The sequence below is a fragment of the Mya arenaria genome, chromosome 14, assembly GCF_026914265.1.
Source record: "Mya arenaria isolate MELC-2E11 chromosome 14, ASM2691426v1".
Lineage (NCBI taxonomy): Eukaryota > Metazoa > Mollusca > Bivalvia > Myida > Myidae > Mya > Mya arenaria.
In genome coordinates this window covers 47,294,454-47,312,711 of record NC_069135.1, presented here as the reverse complement: position 1 = coordinate 47,312,711, position 18,258 = coordinate 47,294,454, and the positions used below count along the sequence as shown (strand labels likewise).

The window sequence follows — 18,258 nt, the reverse complement described above, 5'->3', positions numbered from 1 at the left end:
TATAAAAAAGTGACAAGAAATTTGTGATAGTGATGGGGATAAAGAGTGTTGTATTGTGTAGAAAATGTGTAACAGTGACACTTATGGGGGTGGGGGGTAGGGAGTGCTGACATGTGAAGGAATTTTGTGACAGTGACACTTATTGGGGGGGGGGGGGTATAGAGTGCCAACGTGTGTAGGAAATGTGTGACAGTGACACTTATGGGGGTGTATAGAGTGGCAACATGTGTAGGAATATGTGACAGTGACACTTATGTAGGGTATAGAGTGCCAACATGTGGAGGAATTATGTGACAGTGATATTTTGGAGGGGGGGGGGGTTATAGAGTACTAGCATGTGTAGGAAATATGTGACAGTGACACTTATTTGGGGGGGGGGGTATAGAGTGCCAACATGTGTAGGAAATGTGTGACAGTGACACTTATGTGGGGGGTATAGAGTGCTAACATGTGTAGGAAATGGGTGACAGTGACACTTATGTGGGGGATGAAGAGTGCTAACATGTGTAGGAATTATGTGACAGTGACACTTATGGGGGGTAAAGTGTGCTAACATGTGTAGGAATTTAGTGACAGTGACACTTATTTGGGGGGGGGGGTATAGAGTGCTAACATGTGTAGGAATTGTGTGACAGTGACACTTATCGGGGGTATAGAGTGCTAACATGTGTAGGAATTGTGTGACAGTGACACTTATTGGGGGGGTATAGAGTGCCAACATGTGTAGGAAATGTGTGACAGTGACACTAATTTGGGGGGTATAGAGTGTTAACATGTGTAGGAAATGGGTGACAGTGACACTTTTGTGGGGGGTATAGAGTGCTAACATGTGTAGGAATTATGTGACAGTGACACTTATGGGGGGTATAGAGTGCTAACATGTGTAGGAGTTATGTGACAGTGACACTTATTTTGGGGTATAGAGTGCTAACATGTGTAGGAATTATGTGACAGTGACACTTATCGGGGGTATAGAGTGTGTAATTGTGTAGGAATTATGTGACAGTGACACTTATGTGATAATGACACTTATGTGGGGGTATAGAGTGCTAACCTGTGTAGGAATTATGTGACAGTGACACTTATGGGGGGTATAGAGTGCTAACATGTGTAGGAATTATGTGACAGTGACACTTATCGGGGGTATAGAGTGCTAACCTGTGTAGGAATTATGTGACAGTGACACTTATCGGGGGTATAGAGTGCTAACATGTGTAGGAATTGTGTGACAGTGACACTTATCGGGGGTATAGAGTGCTAACCTGTGTAGGAATTATGTGACAGTGTGACTTATAAGGGGTATAGAGTGCTAACATGTGTAGGAATTGTGTGACAGTGACACTTATGTGGGGGTATAAAGTGCTAACATGTGTAGGAATTATGTGACAGTGACACTTATCGTTGGTATAGAGTGCGCAATTGTGTAGGAATTATGTGACAGTGACACTTATCGGGGGTATAGAGTGCTAACCTGTGTAGGAATTATGTGACAGTGTGACTTATAAGGGGTATAGAGTGCTAACATGTGTAGGAATTGTGTGACAGTGACACTTATGTGGGGGTATAAAGTGCTAACATGTGTAGGAATTATGTGACAGTGACACTTATCGTTGGTATAGAGTGCGCAATTGTGTAGGAATTATGTGACAGTGACACTTATCAGGGGTATAGAGTGCTAACATGTGTAGGAATTGTGTGACAGTGACACTTATGTGGGGGTATAGAGTGCTAACATGTGTAGGAATTATGTGACAGTGACACTTATGGGGAGTTGTTGTGTGTTAACATGTGTAGGAATTATGTGACAGTGACACTAATTTGGGGGGTATAGAGTGCTAACTTGTGTAGGAATTGTGTGACAGTGACACTTATTGGGGGGGGGGGGGTAAAGTGTGCTAACATGTGTAGGAATTGTGTGACAGTGACACTTATGGGGGGGGGGGGTAAAGTGTGCTAACATGTGTAGGAATTGTGTGACAGTGACACTTATGGGGGGGGGGGGGGGTAAAGTGTGCTAACATGTGTAGGAATTGTGTGACAGTGACACTTATGTAGGGGTATAGAGTGCTAACATGTGTAGGAATTGTGTGACAGTGACACTTATGTAGGGTATAGAGTGTTAACATGTGGAGGAATTATGTGACAGTGACACTTATGTGGGGGGGGGTAAAGTGTGCTAACATGTGTAGGAATTGTGTGACAGAGACACTTTTGTGGGTTGGGGGGTAAAGTGTGCTAACGTGTGTAGGAATTGTGTGACAGTGACACTTATGTAGGAGTATTGAGTGCTAACATGTGTAGGAAATGTGTGACAGTGACACTTATGTGGGGGTATAGAGTGCTAACATGTGTAGGAAATGGGTGACAGTGACACTTATGGGGGGGTATAGAGTGCTAACATGTGTAGGAAATGGGTGACAGTGACACTTATGGGGGTATAGAGCGCCAACATGTGTAGGAATTATGTGACAGTGACACCTAGGGGGGGGGGGTATAGGGTGCTAACATGTGTAGGAATTATGTGACAGTGACACCTAGGAGGGGGGGGGGGTATAGAGCGCCAACATGTGTAGGAATTATGTGACAGTGACACCTTGGGGGTATAGAGTGCTAACATGGGTAGGAATTGTGTGACAGTGACACCTAGGGGGGTATAGAGTGCTAACATGTGTAGGAATTATGTGACAGTGACTCTTATGGGGGGTATAGAGTGCTAAAATGAGTAGGAAAGGTGTGCCAGTGACTCTTGTGGGGGTGTAGTGTGCTAACATGTGTAGGAATTATGTGCCAGTGACACTTATTGGGGGGTGGGTTGTAGAGTGCCAACATGTGTAGGAATTATGTGACAGTGACTCTTATGGGGGTATAGTGTGCTAACATGTGTAGCCATTATGCTACATATTCAATCATTCTTACAGTACAGTTAAGTTAGTCAGTCATTCAGTTAGTCTTGGTATTTATTTATTTATTTATTTACTCATTTATTCATTTATATATTTATTTATATAATTATTTATTTATTTATCTATTTATTTATATAATTATTTATTTATCTACTTATTTATACAACTATTTATTTATTTAGTTATTTATTTATTTATCAATTTATTTATTTATTCATTCATTCATTCATTTCATTCCTTCATTTCATTCATTCATTCATTCATTCATTCATTCATTCATTCATTCATTCATTCATTCATTCATTCATTCATTCATTCATTCATTCATTCATCCTTTCTTTCATTCATTCAATTATTCGTTCATTCATTAGTATTAGTCGGGAAGGGGGGCTTCGGCTTCACCGGGTGTCTTACACACCGACTAAACTTCACATTTTCATTCATTCATTAGTCGGGAAGGGGAGCTTCGGCTTCACCGGGTGTCTTACACACCGACTAAACTTCACATATTCATTCATTCATTAGTCGGGAAGGGGAGCTTCGGCTTCACCGGGTGTCTTACACACCGACTAAACTTCACATATTCATTCATTCGATCATTAGTCGAGAAAGGGGGGCTTCGGCTTCACCGGGTGTCTTACACACCGACTAGACTTCACATTTATTCGATAGGTCATTCATTCATTCATTCATTCATTACACGGGCCATGGCAAGAGCGCCTCCACGTGGTGTAGCCTGGATGTAGATGGATTATGTTCTACTACTTATGCTAAGAAAATTAATCCATCTACAACTAAACGCTCTTAGGTTTTCTTGCATACCGGACGTGTGTTTCTAGCACACCGGATAGGCATTTCCGGTGAATTCAGCCGTGCTGGAAAACTCCATCTGGCATCCCCCCTTGCCAGATGAGTCACGCGCTGTGTCGTAATAATTTCAATTTTTTTTATAATACACTTTATGTAATCATAATTATGAGATTTAAATAGATAAGTTCCATTAACATTAACTTTACAAAAATATACTTAAAACAAAAACAAAAAACATAATCACCCTTAAAAGACGTGATACTGTAGGAACTTCTTGACGTATGCAGTGAATACAAATTACTGCGCGTCATGAAGTCAGTAAACATCATCGCACGCGCTTTTTGGTGATACTTATAAAAATGCGCTTTTTTATGTATTTTCTCCATAAAATTTATGTATGCTAGAACAAATATTTATCATGTGTGTCCGTTCCGGATAGAAAAATCCGACCCTCGGGCACGCTGCGTGGCCGGTAACTCGGCAAGCCTCGTTACCTGGCAACGCGATGCCCTCGGGTCGGATTTTTCTATTCGGAACGGGAACACATGACAGATACTATCATTCCGGTCATGTGACCAGTGCTGGAAAACCCCATCTTACATACCCCATGTAAGATGAGTCACGCGTAACAACGCGCCACTTCTTATTTCATTTATTTCAGTATGGTTTATGAAAGATATAGTATGCCATTTCAATAAAGCGCAATCAAATATATATGTTTGCAAGACTTTTATTTAAAATAAAACATAATTCATCGTAAAAAACGCTATTTTTAGTTATTTAAAATTACTGCGCTCTATGACGCTCCTGGTAAATGATCAACTTACAAGGCAAAAATGGTCCCAGAATCGGCACTTGTCAATAAAAATACGCCATTTTGTTTGCCATGAAAATTTTCTCACTTAATGTTTGCCAGAAATCACATTACGTCCTCCCCCTTGAATATAATACATATATCTTAGTATATCTTAATGATTTCGTACCAAATAATAATTCTATTTTCACCAAAAAATAATAATATTTTCGCCCAAAGTAGCCTTATTTTCGATAAAATCATTAATTAATGCTAAATAACCGTCACCTGAATATAAGAATGATATAAACAAAGTTTTTATCTAAAAAAAAATCTACCTTATGACAAACATTTCTAATCTTATTTTCGTATTTTAGTCAACAAAGCTATTTTCGCGAAAATAGACTATTTCGTATTTTAGTCATACCCGGTATGACTAAAATACGAAAACAGTGAATAAGTATAAATGTGTTATATTTGAGTTGAGTTATGGCAATGATTTACTTAAACAATAAGTAGACCAGGAATCAAAGATTATTTTCATTATTTATTCATTCAATTTAAAGCACGTACATCACAATGAAACATATCATGGAGTACAAATAAAAACATTTATATAAAACTTAACATCAGTTTAAACTCACTACAAGTCTATTATCCTCATTCATGAGGACGTTTCGCTTGTCTGCCCTTTGCGTTTTTGCGAATGACCTTAGGACTGTTCCAAGAAACACGTCCATGCCACCTTCCCTTTTGCCCGGGTGAACCAATTAAGTCTCTATCATAATGTCTGGTGAATGTCAGACGCTTCCCCATGTCGACATAATCATCCACAAGAGCCTTTTTAAGTCTTTCATTTACTGATTTTCTGATTTTTGTTGGTGTCATGTTCGTATGTGCCGGAAATCTTCCTCTCTGGACGATGGCAGACACCCACACACGCTCTGTTCCACGCTGCTTCAATTCAGACACTAGCCTCATTATATTGGTAGCGATCTCTTCGGGTCGACACTGCCCATCGATGTCATTTCCTCCGGTGTTCATGAAGACATATCTGGAATAATAAAATAAATAATATTACCTATATAATATAACGAAAACCAGTGCATACTGTTGTATTTATGGTTTTATCAGCACTTCTTAGGGGAATAAAGTCTAATTCATAACTCGGCATTGTGTTCACAATCTCATTTATTTTCCTCCACATGTCCCTCTCCACGCATGCGCACGCATCAAAGGGAAACAACCTAACATTAAACGTATCCATTACAGCTTGAAGTACAGTAGAAAGTTAACTCCCTTCAACTGACAAAACCTGCCTGCTCGTTAAACCCTATATTCACAACATCCCCGCCAAAAAACTAAAATTGAAATGTCAATTTTAACACGAGCAGAAAAGTTTTGTCAGTAATCAACAGTGACTAAATAAGGGTTTAATCTAATTTAAACTACACAAAACAGTCATACACTGATGTATACCAGTCCCAGCTGGCCAGGCAAAGGACATCATTCACCCAAACAGGTATTCAGACAAACATACATACTCAACTAAAATAAACCTTCATCAAAGTCACTAAAGATTCATAACAAAGTTACTCAAATGTAGACCATAAAGCTAGATGATAGCATTTGCCATACTGTACTTATGAACACATTTACTTTTACTTGAGAACAAGAACTATAATTTATAAACTATAACAAAATTAGAAATGAAATAGTCTCGTACACAATGAGTATTTAAGAACAAATAAGTAAAGATCATGTTATAAGCCTATGCTAATGTATGAAAACTCTGTGTATAAATCTTAATATGGAAAACCTAACTGCATAGCACATTTGTAACTATCAAACTCATATCCACAGTAAGCCAATCTTTACCAGAATTATGCATTAATATGAAATTAAGTGCAGATGCTCTCAAGAGCAATCCCTGAATCCTGGAATTCCATTAGGCATGAACATGAATAATGCTGCAGTAAACAGGTTTTTTCCATATAAAGCTATTGAAAGTTAACAAGATGCACGCAGGCTAATACAAACAGACCTAAACTATGCACACAAAAATACTCCTTAAAATTTAAATCAAATCTCAATTAAACAACACCTTATGAAATTGTTTAATATCAAATCTCCATGTGAGATCCTTCAGAATCTTTCATATCAAGGTCCGTCTTGATATATACTAATACAAAAAGTATATCAAACCTTTTCATTTCAATCCAACCTTTGAAATATACCCCCAATTAATAAAACACTCATCTTGTTGACAAAACTGCATTTTGTCAACAAGTCTATGTGATAATATCCAAAAGTGATTTCAACCAAAATTGTCCTGTGCAAACAAAGTGTTAAATGTCTGTAAACATAGTGTTAAATGTCAACACTTTGTTAAATTGTATCTTTAATAGTATTCTGCACAAGGAAACGATGAGGAAATGCACCAGAGCAATTGGCTCCCCAATACATGAACAAATACTCTATATTATACATAATATCTCTATATAAAGCATGAATAACCTGGCAAGATTCTCATATTAAAGCATGTATGGCTTCTACAACATGTGTAAACATCAACTCTAATCAGAGAGCAAATAATACATGAATATTAAAAATAAAATGCACGTTTATATAGGATACACTGTAGAAATGTGTATGGACCCTGATCAAAACATGTATGCAAAAATCAGATCAAAGTATTATAAGTGCAATCTTTAAAATGCAATCACCTGCACAATAATTGCAAAGTCTCTGGCATGAAAATTGTCTTTCAAATTACAAACAGATTTCTATGGTTAATAGAATTATCATGTCTCTGCAAACAATTGTAAATTTCAGATAAAGTAAAGGCAAACAATGTAAACCCGAAGAAGACGGCATCTGGAGGTGTCATTTCCTCAGGATCTGCATACTTTACATAACTTTACGAGCAAAACAAACAAAAACACCAAGACATGGCTTATTTAAGTTTACAATAGCTTAATGTTATACAGATATCAATCAATCAAAATTCACAGAAAAAGAGTTGAAAATATGATGTTCAACTCTGTGAGAAAATACACATTCATGTTCTTGTATATCAATTCTGACTACTGCCAAGTTGCAATACTATATCAATGGTGGAGGGGCTCTGTCTACTCTAGACTGAATTTTGCCCTCCAGACTGGATGCTTGCACCCAAATTGCATTTTGTCCCATGAGAATTTTGTTCGTCATGTCCCTTTCCGTTTTGCCTAAACGGGACCCTTTCTCTAGCACTATGGAATGGAACTCCGCGATTGCTTGGTGAGATTGTAATCTAAGATTATCAAAAGCGGCCGTTTCAGAGATTAGTCGTGGATCATTCAGTACATCACAGTACTCATTACTAAAATCATGTTTTACTGATGTCCATGTTATTTTCATTGGTAGTGCATTGAACCATGTCAGGGCTGGACCCTGCAAATGAAGATGGAAAGCAGCGATTGCTCGGGCACTATCTATACTTGGGTCGATGCCTGACAGCATGAGGTACGATTCGAATTCACTGAGAAACTTGGATGCATTTTCATGCATATAGCCCGCAAACTTTTTTATTATTCTGTCCGACAATGATATAGGCTGAACAGCCGGAGTGTGAAGATACACAGTTGTCGGGCCTGGCTGCGGACTTGGCTGGGATAACACATTTGGCATCGGCTGCGATAACACATTTGGCGACGGCTGTGGCAACACATTTGGCATCGGTGTTAAAGGCGAATAAGTTACAGGACGAATCGGTGCAAATGGTGTACTAGACGACGCTGGTGCCATAAAGGATTGATTGAACATATCATTGTCCTGGTCGAGTTGACCATCCGCCAAAAATGGGTTTAAAGATGAATTCATATTTGCCGGAAATGTCTCAAAGGCATGAAAGAAAACCAATATGGCGGCGACTATCAACACTGTGCCGCACCGCGTGTAGGGGTAGAAATTCTTCTTTTCCGTCGAATACATTGAATGTCAAGCACATGTACTTAGCGTTTCAGATGGGATGTAATTTAGACCATGTTGTATTTATGGTTTTATCAGCACTTCTTAGGGGAATAAAGTCTAATTCATAACTCGGCATTGTGTTCACAATCTCATTTATTTTCCTCCACATGTCCCTCTCCACGCATGCGCACGCATCAAAGGGAAACAACCTAACATTAAACGTATCCATTACAGCTTGAAGTACAGTAGAAAGTTAACTCCCTTCAACTGACAAAACCTGCCTGCTCGTTAAACCCTATATTCACAACAATACTTAGGCGTGATTCAGATATAGGAGTTGAGAGTTTAGTAAATGGAGTAAAAAGGAAAAACTGTTTGTCAAAGACATACCTATTCAAACAAGACTTCATTCTGATTTTGAAACACACCAACAGGACGAAATAGCCAATACATACCTGCGGGAATATCAGGCGACCACCAAGATAGCTATCCGTAGCACCGGTAATGGCAATTGTTTATTCAACGCCGTTTTTACTCTGTTGGTTGGCAACGAGTCACGAAGCATTGAACTTCAAAACAGATGCTGTCTAGAAATGGTGGTCAATAAATACAAATTCCTCAATCATAAGAAAGCAAGATCATTCAAAGAAGTTAGTCCTTATTATATCCATACATACATTTACAAAAAGTAAGATGAATTTGAGCACTGAAAAGTGAACACAGTGATAACATTAATTGCTAATTATATTATTAAGGTTGACGAACTGTAAACTTGATATGTTGACGAAACAACTACCCATTCTGTAAAGTGCTGTGTTCTTTTATGAAAATAACTTAAAGGGTGATCGTAAACATTTCGTAAAACTGCGAGTAGCATTACAAACATCGGTATTACAACTGCTTCTGTACAGCGCCGTAGCCACACTGAGGCACACCGAGGCAGCAGCATCGGTTAAAATTTGCAATGCAAAAATAAAAAAGGTAATGAAAAGTAATAAATTTGCATCTGAATTCGAGACACCACCACAATATAACAGAACTAAGAACAATTATGCACAATGTCGTAGTAACAGCTATAGATGCTAAGGCAAGTTCAGGCACGATCCTCGCTGTTATTGAGCCTTGTCCGACTCCGTTCGACAGCAATTTTTGCGCGCTATTGTTCAAAAGATCCGCATGAATTTTACCCTACATTGGTAGACATCGCTTCGTACAGGTCAAGAATCGGGGTTTGTGATGGACCTGGACACATTTTGAGTGGTTGGCGCAGACGGTTTTATTGATATGATCCTCTGCATTGTCAAGATTTACGGTCATGAACGTAAGGGTTACAAAATCATTACGACTTGCACAAAGTGATACTAAGGTCCAGGTCCGACAATGATTCATTGAGAAGAACTGCATTTAACTAGTATGACCTATAAATAAAACGCCTGTGTGATGCAAAAAAGTCGAAAGCAAGCAGCACCGGTATTTATCACTTCATGTCGTAACTACTTTGCCTGCTCCAATGTTGTATTCCACATTCTTTACAGTTTGTCCGGATTTAGCAGTTTTGGTCATAAACAGTTTTCGTATGAAGAGATATTTAACATTCTTAACTTCAATGTTAAACTGTTCCAAGTAACCTGCAATTAAACAGAGAAAGTTCAACATTTCTAGGGAGACGCACTGTAACTGGCTACGGTATGCCGATAGTGAATTTGTGTTTGCACATGCAGATGTTAGGCACATAGAATTTAATTGTTGTCCATTTAAAGATTGGAAAATGCTGTTAAGGGTTAAAATAGGTATCTTACCAAGTCACAACAGTTCTAAAACACATGTGTATTAAAGAGGTAACCGCTAGTGTGATATTTATAAAAAGTTTGTACAGGAAAAACAGAATCGATAAATGCGTTGTTGAGCACAGCTTATTCCGATAAATTATTCGAAAACAGACATGTTCTTATTGCCATAGTTCACCAAGTTATTATAACACTTTCATCACGAGAAATTCCTCTTAGAGGGAGGTGGTTAAAAGATCAAAACCGCGAGGGTAGCAATTTTAACTTCTTTAACTGGATAAGCAGACATGATGAACAACTTTCTAACCATCTGAAAAGTAGTCTAAAGAAAGCGAAGTATACATCGCAATTCCAAATGGAAACATTACATGTATGGTTGACTATATACGTGAAAAGATTGTATGTGATGTTTCAAAATGCCAGTTTTTTGGCATCATAGTTGATGAAATGACTGATATTAGTGTAACAGAACAGATGAGTGTTTGTGTGCGGTATATTGTTGGTAAGGAAATAAATGTTTTTTTAGAACTGCCACGAAGTGATGCAAGGACCATTTCAAACAACCTTATTGAAAACCTACACAAATGGACTTAGATCTAACGAAGTGGCGAGGGAAAGGGAAAGGGATTGATGTTGCATAGATAAGGAGAGGCAAATCTAATTATGCACTCAGGTTCCACAAATTCACAATTGTATGAGCACCTTTCAACATCTTACTCACTAATCTTTAAAAAGGAAAACATAATCTTAACAGACACATGTCGGGTAAAAGCGCAGTGTCGACCTTTTTAGCCGATGCATCAGAGTGTGAGGAGGAAAACGGGGCTGTCATATTTCAATGTGCCTCGAAACGACAGACTCTCCCAACACTCAGTGTTTCATTAGTACCCTGTTGGTTCATTATGAGCATATGTACGACGCACTAAATGATACTGTTGAGGAATCGTCTGGCAAGTCAGCTATTGATGTGTCAAGTTATTTGTGGTCAATGGAAATAATCGAGTTTATTGTGGAGGCATTTTGACCCAATATATATTGGCATTCATAAGGCCACTACATGTCTGTTAAGCCTGTGACTTGTTACGGCCGGGCTCACATTGAAGCTAACAACCTTGATATCCGCAGAGGTATACGAGCCAAATCCGTCTATTTTAAAAATATCTATGACAGGTCAGTGAGAATAGCTGTACGAAAAATTATTGTGCAGTGTATGTTTATGAATTATAGTTTTGCTCCCCATAGCTTTACAGAGGAAAAAAGGTATATATAGATGAATTTATATAGATTTATCAATATATACTTCTTATTTCAAAATCATGTGGCACGACGGTTGTAAATATTTGAATCAGTTGCAGGCGTACTAATATATGTGAAAAAGAGTGCCGGTGTAACGTTGTAAAGTGACCCCCATAGAATAATGACCCCCCGGTCATTATTTTATATAAAATAATGACCATTTTCTATAAAATACTGACTCCCCTTATAAAATAATGACCCCCCGATTTTATCTGTAAAATATTGACCCCCCCCCCCCCACTTAGCCTGTTACTAACATATCTATATCAATTCAAGTCACTGTCGTGTTTCTATGGCTTTTATATTTGTTGTTGTTGTTTTTGCTTCTGGAGCCGCTGCATGTTACTGCTGCAGAAGCTGCTGTGTCTACATCTATTGAAATGAAATATAAAATTGCTTCCATTTGAATTTCATTTAAATTATCATCAATGTAATACAATATACATAAGTCGCTTTAACGTAGCTGTATATGATTCAACTTCAAAGACAACATTGTTCTACTTCATCTGACGTTAGATAGCCTTTGTTCATACCGTGGAGGCATTGCTTAAAACGAATGTGTTAAAAATGCAAGGCTTTGAGGAGCTATTTAAGCAGTCACTGTTCGTGCCATGACTTACATCAAAGTCCATGATGTCACTGAGCGGTGTTTTTTATGTTTTATGCAGACTGCATCATTTCTAAAAATAGTTCCTTTGATTTACCTCAGAAAAGCCGCTCGTTCAACATCAAAGAAAACGACAGCGACACCGAAAGCAGTTCTACGTAAACGCGTGTATATATAAAGGTCTGTGGTAAGCAGTCAGTCCAACCTTGCAGCATGGACGAGAAAGATTACACAGATGTTGTAGAGTTTGTAAAAAATGGGAAGTATCCCGTTTCTGTAAAAGACAAGAACAAAAAGAGGAATTTTCGTAGAAAGTGCAAACCTTTTATTTTTGATGACGGGTTGTATTATAAGAAAACCAGCTCATCAAAACGTTTGCAAGTTGTTAAGAAAGGGAAGACAGATGACATCATTCAGAGCATGCATGCATCAGATCACGGAGGACATTTGGGAGTTTCAAAAACGTAAGTTTGATATAATGATTTCATTATCATGACCAAAAAGGAACTTGTGATTCCTGTGAGCCTGTGTTAGATATGACATTTAAGATTATTTAAATTAGTACGAAAGCTGAATAACAAAAGCGTCAAAACGTGACTGAACTCGTAATAACGAGATAAATATCTCGTAAAAACGACTAAGTATCTCGTTATAACGAGACAACTATCTTGTTATTAGACTTGTACGGATTATGACGGACACGGACACTGAGAGCGAACAACCGACAGGCAGGGGATACTCTCAAAGTTATTTCATGCTTTAAAACAGTCATGTATGTATAAATAAGGCGTATCAGATGAGTCGTTTTACAAACTAACATTAAGCTCTAGATCTTTGTATCAGTTATGATTAATTTTCGATTATAATAACTGTAAATATATTGTGAGAACAGTCCGAACGCAATATTTTGGTTTTCGCTGACAAAACCATTATACTGAAAAAGGTAAAGAATATATAACGGTACTTGATTTTAAAGTTTATAATATAGGTGAACAGGTCTTTGGATCATTCCATTATTAGATAAAACTGAAATAAAGTGTTTTGTCTATATATTGTCCGCTTTTCATGCCAATAGTAAATGATACTGGTTTATTTTGATATGCAGTGTGCAATATTAAAGTATAGTCCGTTTTAAAAAAGCTGATTATGAGATACGAGTTTATTGTCAATAAATAGGGGTGTAATGATCGGATGACTCCAGGTAAATGTTATTGTTTTGATAAGTATTTTATTTACTTGATGCATTAGCATATTCACTTTAATTTAATTGTCCTCTAAAATGCTCTGTACTTAATGAAATTACAGATATTAATTTCTCATATAGAGTCGCTGGCCCAGTGGTATCGTTCAGATCTATGACGATAGCGGTTGTGGGTTCGAACCTCAAGTGAGGAAGTTTTTTTTATGCCCCCCCCCCCCCCACAAAGTGGGAGGCATATAGTGATTGCACTGTCTGTCCGTTCGTCCGTTCGTTCGTTCGTCCGTCCGTCCGTCCCGTTTCGTGTCTTCGTCATAACTTCTTAACTGTTGAATGGATTCGAATCAAACTTCACAGAATTGTAAAGCACCATGAGAAGGTGTGTCGCGTCCAACTCTCAGTTCCCCAGGTCCAAGGTCAAGGTCACACTTAAAGGTCAAAGTTCAAATCTTTCGTGTCTTGGCCATAACTTCTTTACTATTGAATGGATTTGAATCAAACTTCACAGAATTGTAAAGCACCATGAGACGGTGTGTCGCATCCAACTCTCGGGTCCCCCAGGTCCAAGGTCAAGGTCACACTTAAAGGTCAAAGTTCAATTTTTTCGTGTCTCAGCCATAACTTCTTTACTATTGAATGGATTTGAATCAAACTTCACAGAATTGCAAATTTTGAGTTCAAACATTTCAAGGTCAAGGTCATCCTTCAAGGTCAAAGGTCAAATTAAGGTCAATGTGCTAGGGGGGCATTTGTCTCTTACAGTGACAGCTCTTGTTATTTCATTTTTGGAAAGAATTACATAGTTTGTATTTAGTAATGTTATGTAAAAATCTAAATCACGAGAACCTCACTTATCTCGATTTTGCATGTATAATTCAAATAAGGTCCGAGTACACATAATAAGTAGACAGTATCCTCCAAGTAAACTATAAGAATGCCAGGAAAGTATTTGAATTCCGCCGAAAAGGAAAAGGTTGTATCTGTGCACTTATGAGGATCGAACCCATGATCATAACATGTGTAGTGTTCCGCATTCTTCCATTATACCACTACGCCACAGTCATTGAAAGTTGCTTATGTAAACTCAAAACTAATTCTAATAATTCTATCGTCATTTAGAACATTTAGAACAACATGTATTGGATTTCAACTTGTCTCAGGTGCATCCATGGCTAGCTTTATTTTTAGTAATGATACTACAGTGAAACTTGTAATAGGTGACTTTCCGTGAGACCTTAACAAAAAGGTCACGTATGACTGGGAGTCTTTTAATTCAGGTCCACTAACGTCAAGTGTTTCAATTTATTATTTGTTCTTGTAAATCCTGATGCCTGTCTTTTTCTTGGATTATGGTATTTAAATTGATATAAGATATTCCCTATTTAGAATATGTATACGTATTTGCATTATTATTTGTCTAATTCCTTTTTACTTGTTTTGCAAGCCATTTTGTCTGCCGTGATATCATATTACTGCACATCGGTTGAGTTTTCAAATCCCGCGTTTATTCATCGGGTAATGGATAGGTTTATATGAGATTATATTTCCATCATATTTTATTATTGTTTGGTAATACTAAAAGGAGCAGGGATTTTGAAATTTCGAAATTTTAATTAGGTTGGTAGCTCCAATTCGATTTTCTCACAAGAAAAGTTGTTCGTACGGATTATATAAAATGAACTCGTGCATCCACAGATCGTCCAATTTTGGACATATTAGAAGTTATGGTTAAATTGACTTAACTCAGATAATAAAAGAGAAAAATAAACATTTTTGCCATAGCACACAGTAAAGTTAACACGCTGGTAAGAAATCCAAGATCCGAAGCGCTATATGTTAATGACTGAAAAATGCATGAAATTCGTTTAATTAAGCCATATTATCATCACGGGGTGCAAACATTACGGTCGTTTGTGGCGTCAGACAGGGAGTCTTTTAATTCAGTCAGTGACTTTATATAGATTTTTTTACGTCAGGCGGTCGTAAACAGGGTCGTATACGGCAGGAAGTTGTCTAAATCAGTGAGTCGCTAAGGCAAGGTTGACTGTATTTTGGTAACTTATCTGGACTAATAGTTATGTTTGCTTTGTTTCAGATGGGAAAAGATTTCGACTAGGTTTTACTGGAAAGGATGTTTCGAAGATGTACACACGTTTATACAGAACTGCGACAACTGTCAAAGAAAGGTGAACCTGAAGAAAGCAAAGAAGCCACTGCGACCTATCACAGTTCCCGCCGAGGCTTTCAAGCAAGTGGGCATGGACCTTATAGGTCCTCTAGAAACCTCTTATCAGGGTAAGTTTTGTCTGTCGGTTTGTTGGGCTGCTTTGGTAGACCCTGGTGACTTTGACTCGTAGACAATATATGTCGGGGCATTGTGGTGCCGCATAGCGGTGTTGCTGCATAAAGATGGTCAAACAAAATTATGCGGCGATTTTCAACGCATGCAGAGGGCATGTTTAGGCGGCAGAAAGGCCCCCTTTCGCCGCATAAAGAAACCCATTAAAACATAAACGATAATTACTAGTTACTTCTATGAAGTTTCAACCAGACCAGGATCTAGTTTTATGTACTCACTCTCTCTTCCTCTGAAAAAGTCTTAAGTTCCGAAGGTCATTCCATCTTAAGTGGGGGCATATTTTATTCACTATACATTATATAGGGAAAAAAATTGTGAACGCAACTTCTCCTACACCGCTTGGTGGATTTTGTTCAAACTTTCACAGATGATCAACCTTAATGTGTAGATGATCGTAAAGACAGGAATTTTGGCTGTGATTGGTTTTAGCAAAATTATGGCCTTTTGATGTTTTATTCACTATACATTATATATGGAAAAAAAATTGTGAACGCAACTCCTCCTACACCGCTTGGGGGATTTTGTTCAAACTTTCACAGATGATCAACCTTAATATGTTGATGATCGTACAGACAGGAATTTTTGCTGCGTTTAGTCTTAGCAGAATTATGGCCCTTTGTTGTTTTATTCACTATACATTATATAAGGAAATATTTGTGAAGTAATAATTTTGGTATTAATATACTTATTAATTTCATATTTGAACACAACAAAGCTTTGAACTGGACCTTCAAAAAATTAATATGAAGATAACCTTGGCCTCTGAATGACCTTGACCTTCAAATTTAAAGCCTCATAAGGCCTTTGTGTTTGGAGTGGCTGCCACTATTTTTGTGACTAAAGTATACTAAAGAAATTATATATTTTTCAAGTTAAATTATATAAGAAATAACTGTTTTCTTAAAGCTTTTTAACAGATTTGTATATCCAATAAGCATTATAAGGAAAACAAAATATTTTATTACCTCCCTTAATTCTTTTTACTATATGTTTACATGTAGGATAATTAAAAGTGAGTGTTTCTTTACGTTTTATTGTTGACATTCCCTATTTAGACAAATGTTAAACCCATTTTTAACATAAAAATAAAAGCCTTATGGGACTTTAAAGTTTGAAATTTCCCAAAAGTGACTAAAACTTTGCTATTTATTTATTAGTTTTCTTCATGCTTGAGCACAACAACCTTTTTAAGACAAACTTAATATGCGCTAAAGATCAAATGATATAACATGTTACTAAGCATCATGTAGGGGTGCACCAGTGTCCTATGGACACATATCTAGTTGTTTTATGCGTGGCATGTCGCCGCATAAAGGTGGTCACCCTCTATATGCGTTGAAAATCACCGCATAAACGAGTCCGACCACCTTTATGCGGCAACACCGCTATGCGGCACCACAGGGCATAATAATGTTATGACCCCCGTAATAATACTATGACTGGGGGTCATAATACTATGACCGGGGGTCATAATACTATGACCGGGGGTCATAATACTGTGACCGGGGGTCATAATACTATGACCGGGGGGTCATAATACTGTGACCGGGGGTCATAATATTACGACTCCTCCACACATAGGAAAATGAGTCTCACACAAACCACTATATGAGGGTTATTTTCTGTGTGAGGCAGAGTCATAATATTGTGCCCCCGGTCATAAACTGTGACTGGGGGTCATAATTTTACATCTCCCCTACACATAGAAAACGCCCTTCACATAGTACCAACGGTTGCACTGCTCATTTTTAGTCACTATTATGCATAAAAGTAATGATGCGACTCATATTTCTATAAGGATCAGTTTGCTAAGTTACAATATACTTATATTGATAAAATCACCATGTCCAGTCTTCACGTGGTTTGACGGTGAAGTTAATGCTAAATGATGGTGGAAAACAACCTACTGGGTATTTCACCTCTGTACCACCGTACTCATTTGAAACGTTGTAATACATTGTAGTCAGTTTAACTTGAGATTTTTAGTTACTGGAGCGGTAGAGACGTATCGGTAATGCACCTGTTGAGTGGTGGTAAACTGAAATAGATTTTACGCAGTTTACGATTAGTTACAAGCAAAGCGACCGCCCATGTGAAACAGGGCCATGTGCGAAAGCAACTGCATTTCTTTTTAAGCACTGTAAATATATGTCGTATTTTTACGGGAAAACCATAGTTTATTAAATTAAATTTTGATAGTTCTGTATTTTTACGGGAAAACCATAGTTTATTAAATTAAATTTTGATAGTTCTGTAACTTAAACGCCGTCGACGGTTGCCAGCTGATATGTCAATGTACCAGCTGTTTATGACCTGTCAGTCAAATATGATCAGGCTTATTAGTCCCCTACGAGGACTATAGGAATGCCCTCCGTCAGTCTGTCCGTCCGTCCGTCTGTCCGTCCGTCCGTCCGAAAATCTGGATCCCGCGATATCTTCAAAATACTTAAAAAAAATTCATGAAACTTGGAATAGTGATAAAGGGCAATATGGAGATTATGCACGTCTTTTTATTTATTTATTTTTTTCGTTTTTTGCGTCCGTCTGTCTG

The 18,258-nt window shown here is 37.7% G+C and overlaps 1 protein-coding gene across 2 annotated transcripts; it reads right to left on the bottom strand.

Annotated features, from left to right (window-relative positions):
* Positions 1–5,046: 5,046 nt before the first annotated feature.
* On the bottom strand, positions 5,047–8,759 carry LOC128216783 (uncharacterized). 2 transcript variants are annotated; one of them, XM_052923446.1, is made up of 2 exons: positions 6,712–8,759; positions 5,047–5,560 (listed from the first exon to the last, which is right to left on the bottom strand). In XM_052923446.1, the coding sequence occupies exons 1-2, from the start codon at positions 6,717–6,719 to the stop codon at positions 5,167–5,169; spliced, it is 402 nt and encodes a 133-aa protein (XP_052779406.1). In that variant the 5' UTR covers positions 6,720–8,759; the 3' UTR covers positions 5,047–5,166. The 2 variants fall into 2 exon arrangements, with proteins under 2 accessions (XP_052779406.1, XP_052779405.1); XM_052923445.1 differs by having other exon boundaries at positions 7,613–8,759.
* Between the last annotated feature and the right edge of the window lie 9,499 nt (positions 8,760–18,258).

What these genes read in the sequence shown, in the direction of transcription:
- LOC128216783 (XM_052923445.1), bottom strand. Translation starts at nt 8,481, where the DNA reads ATGTATTCGACGGAAAAGAAGAATTTCTACCCCTACACGCGGTGCGGC.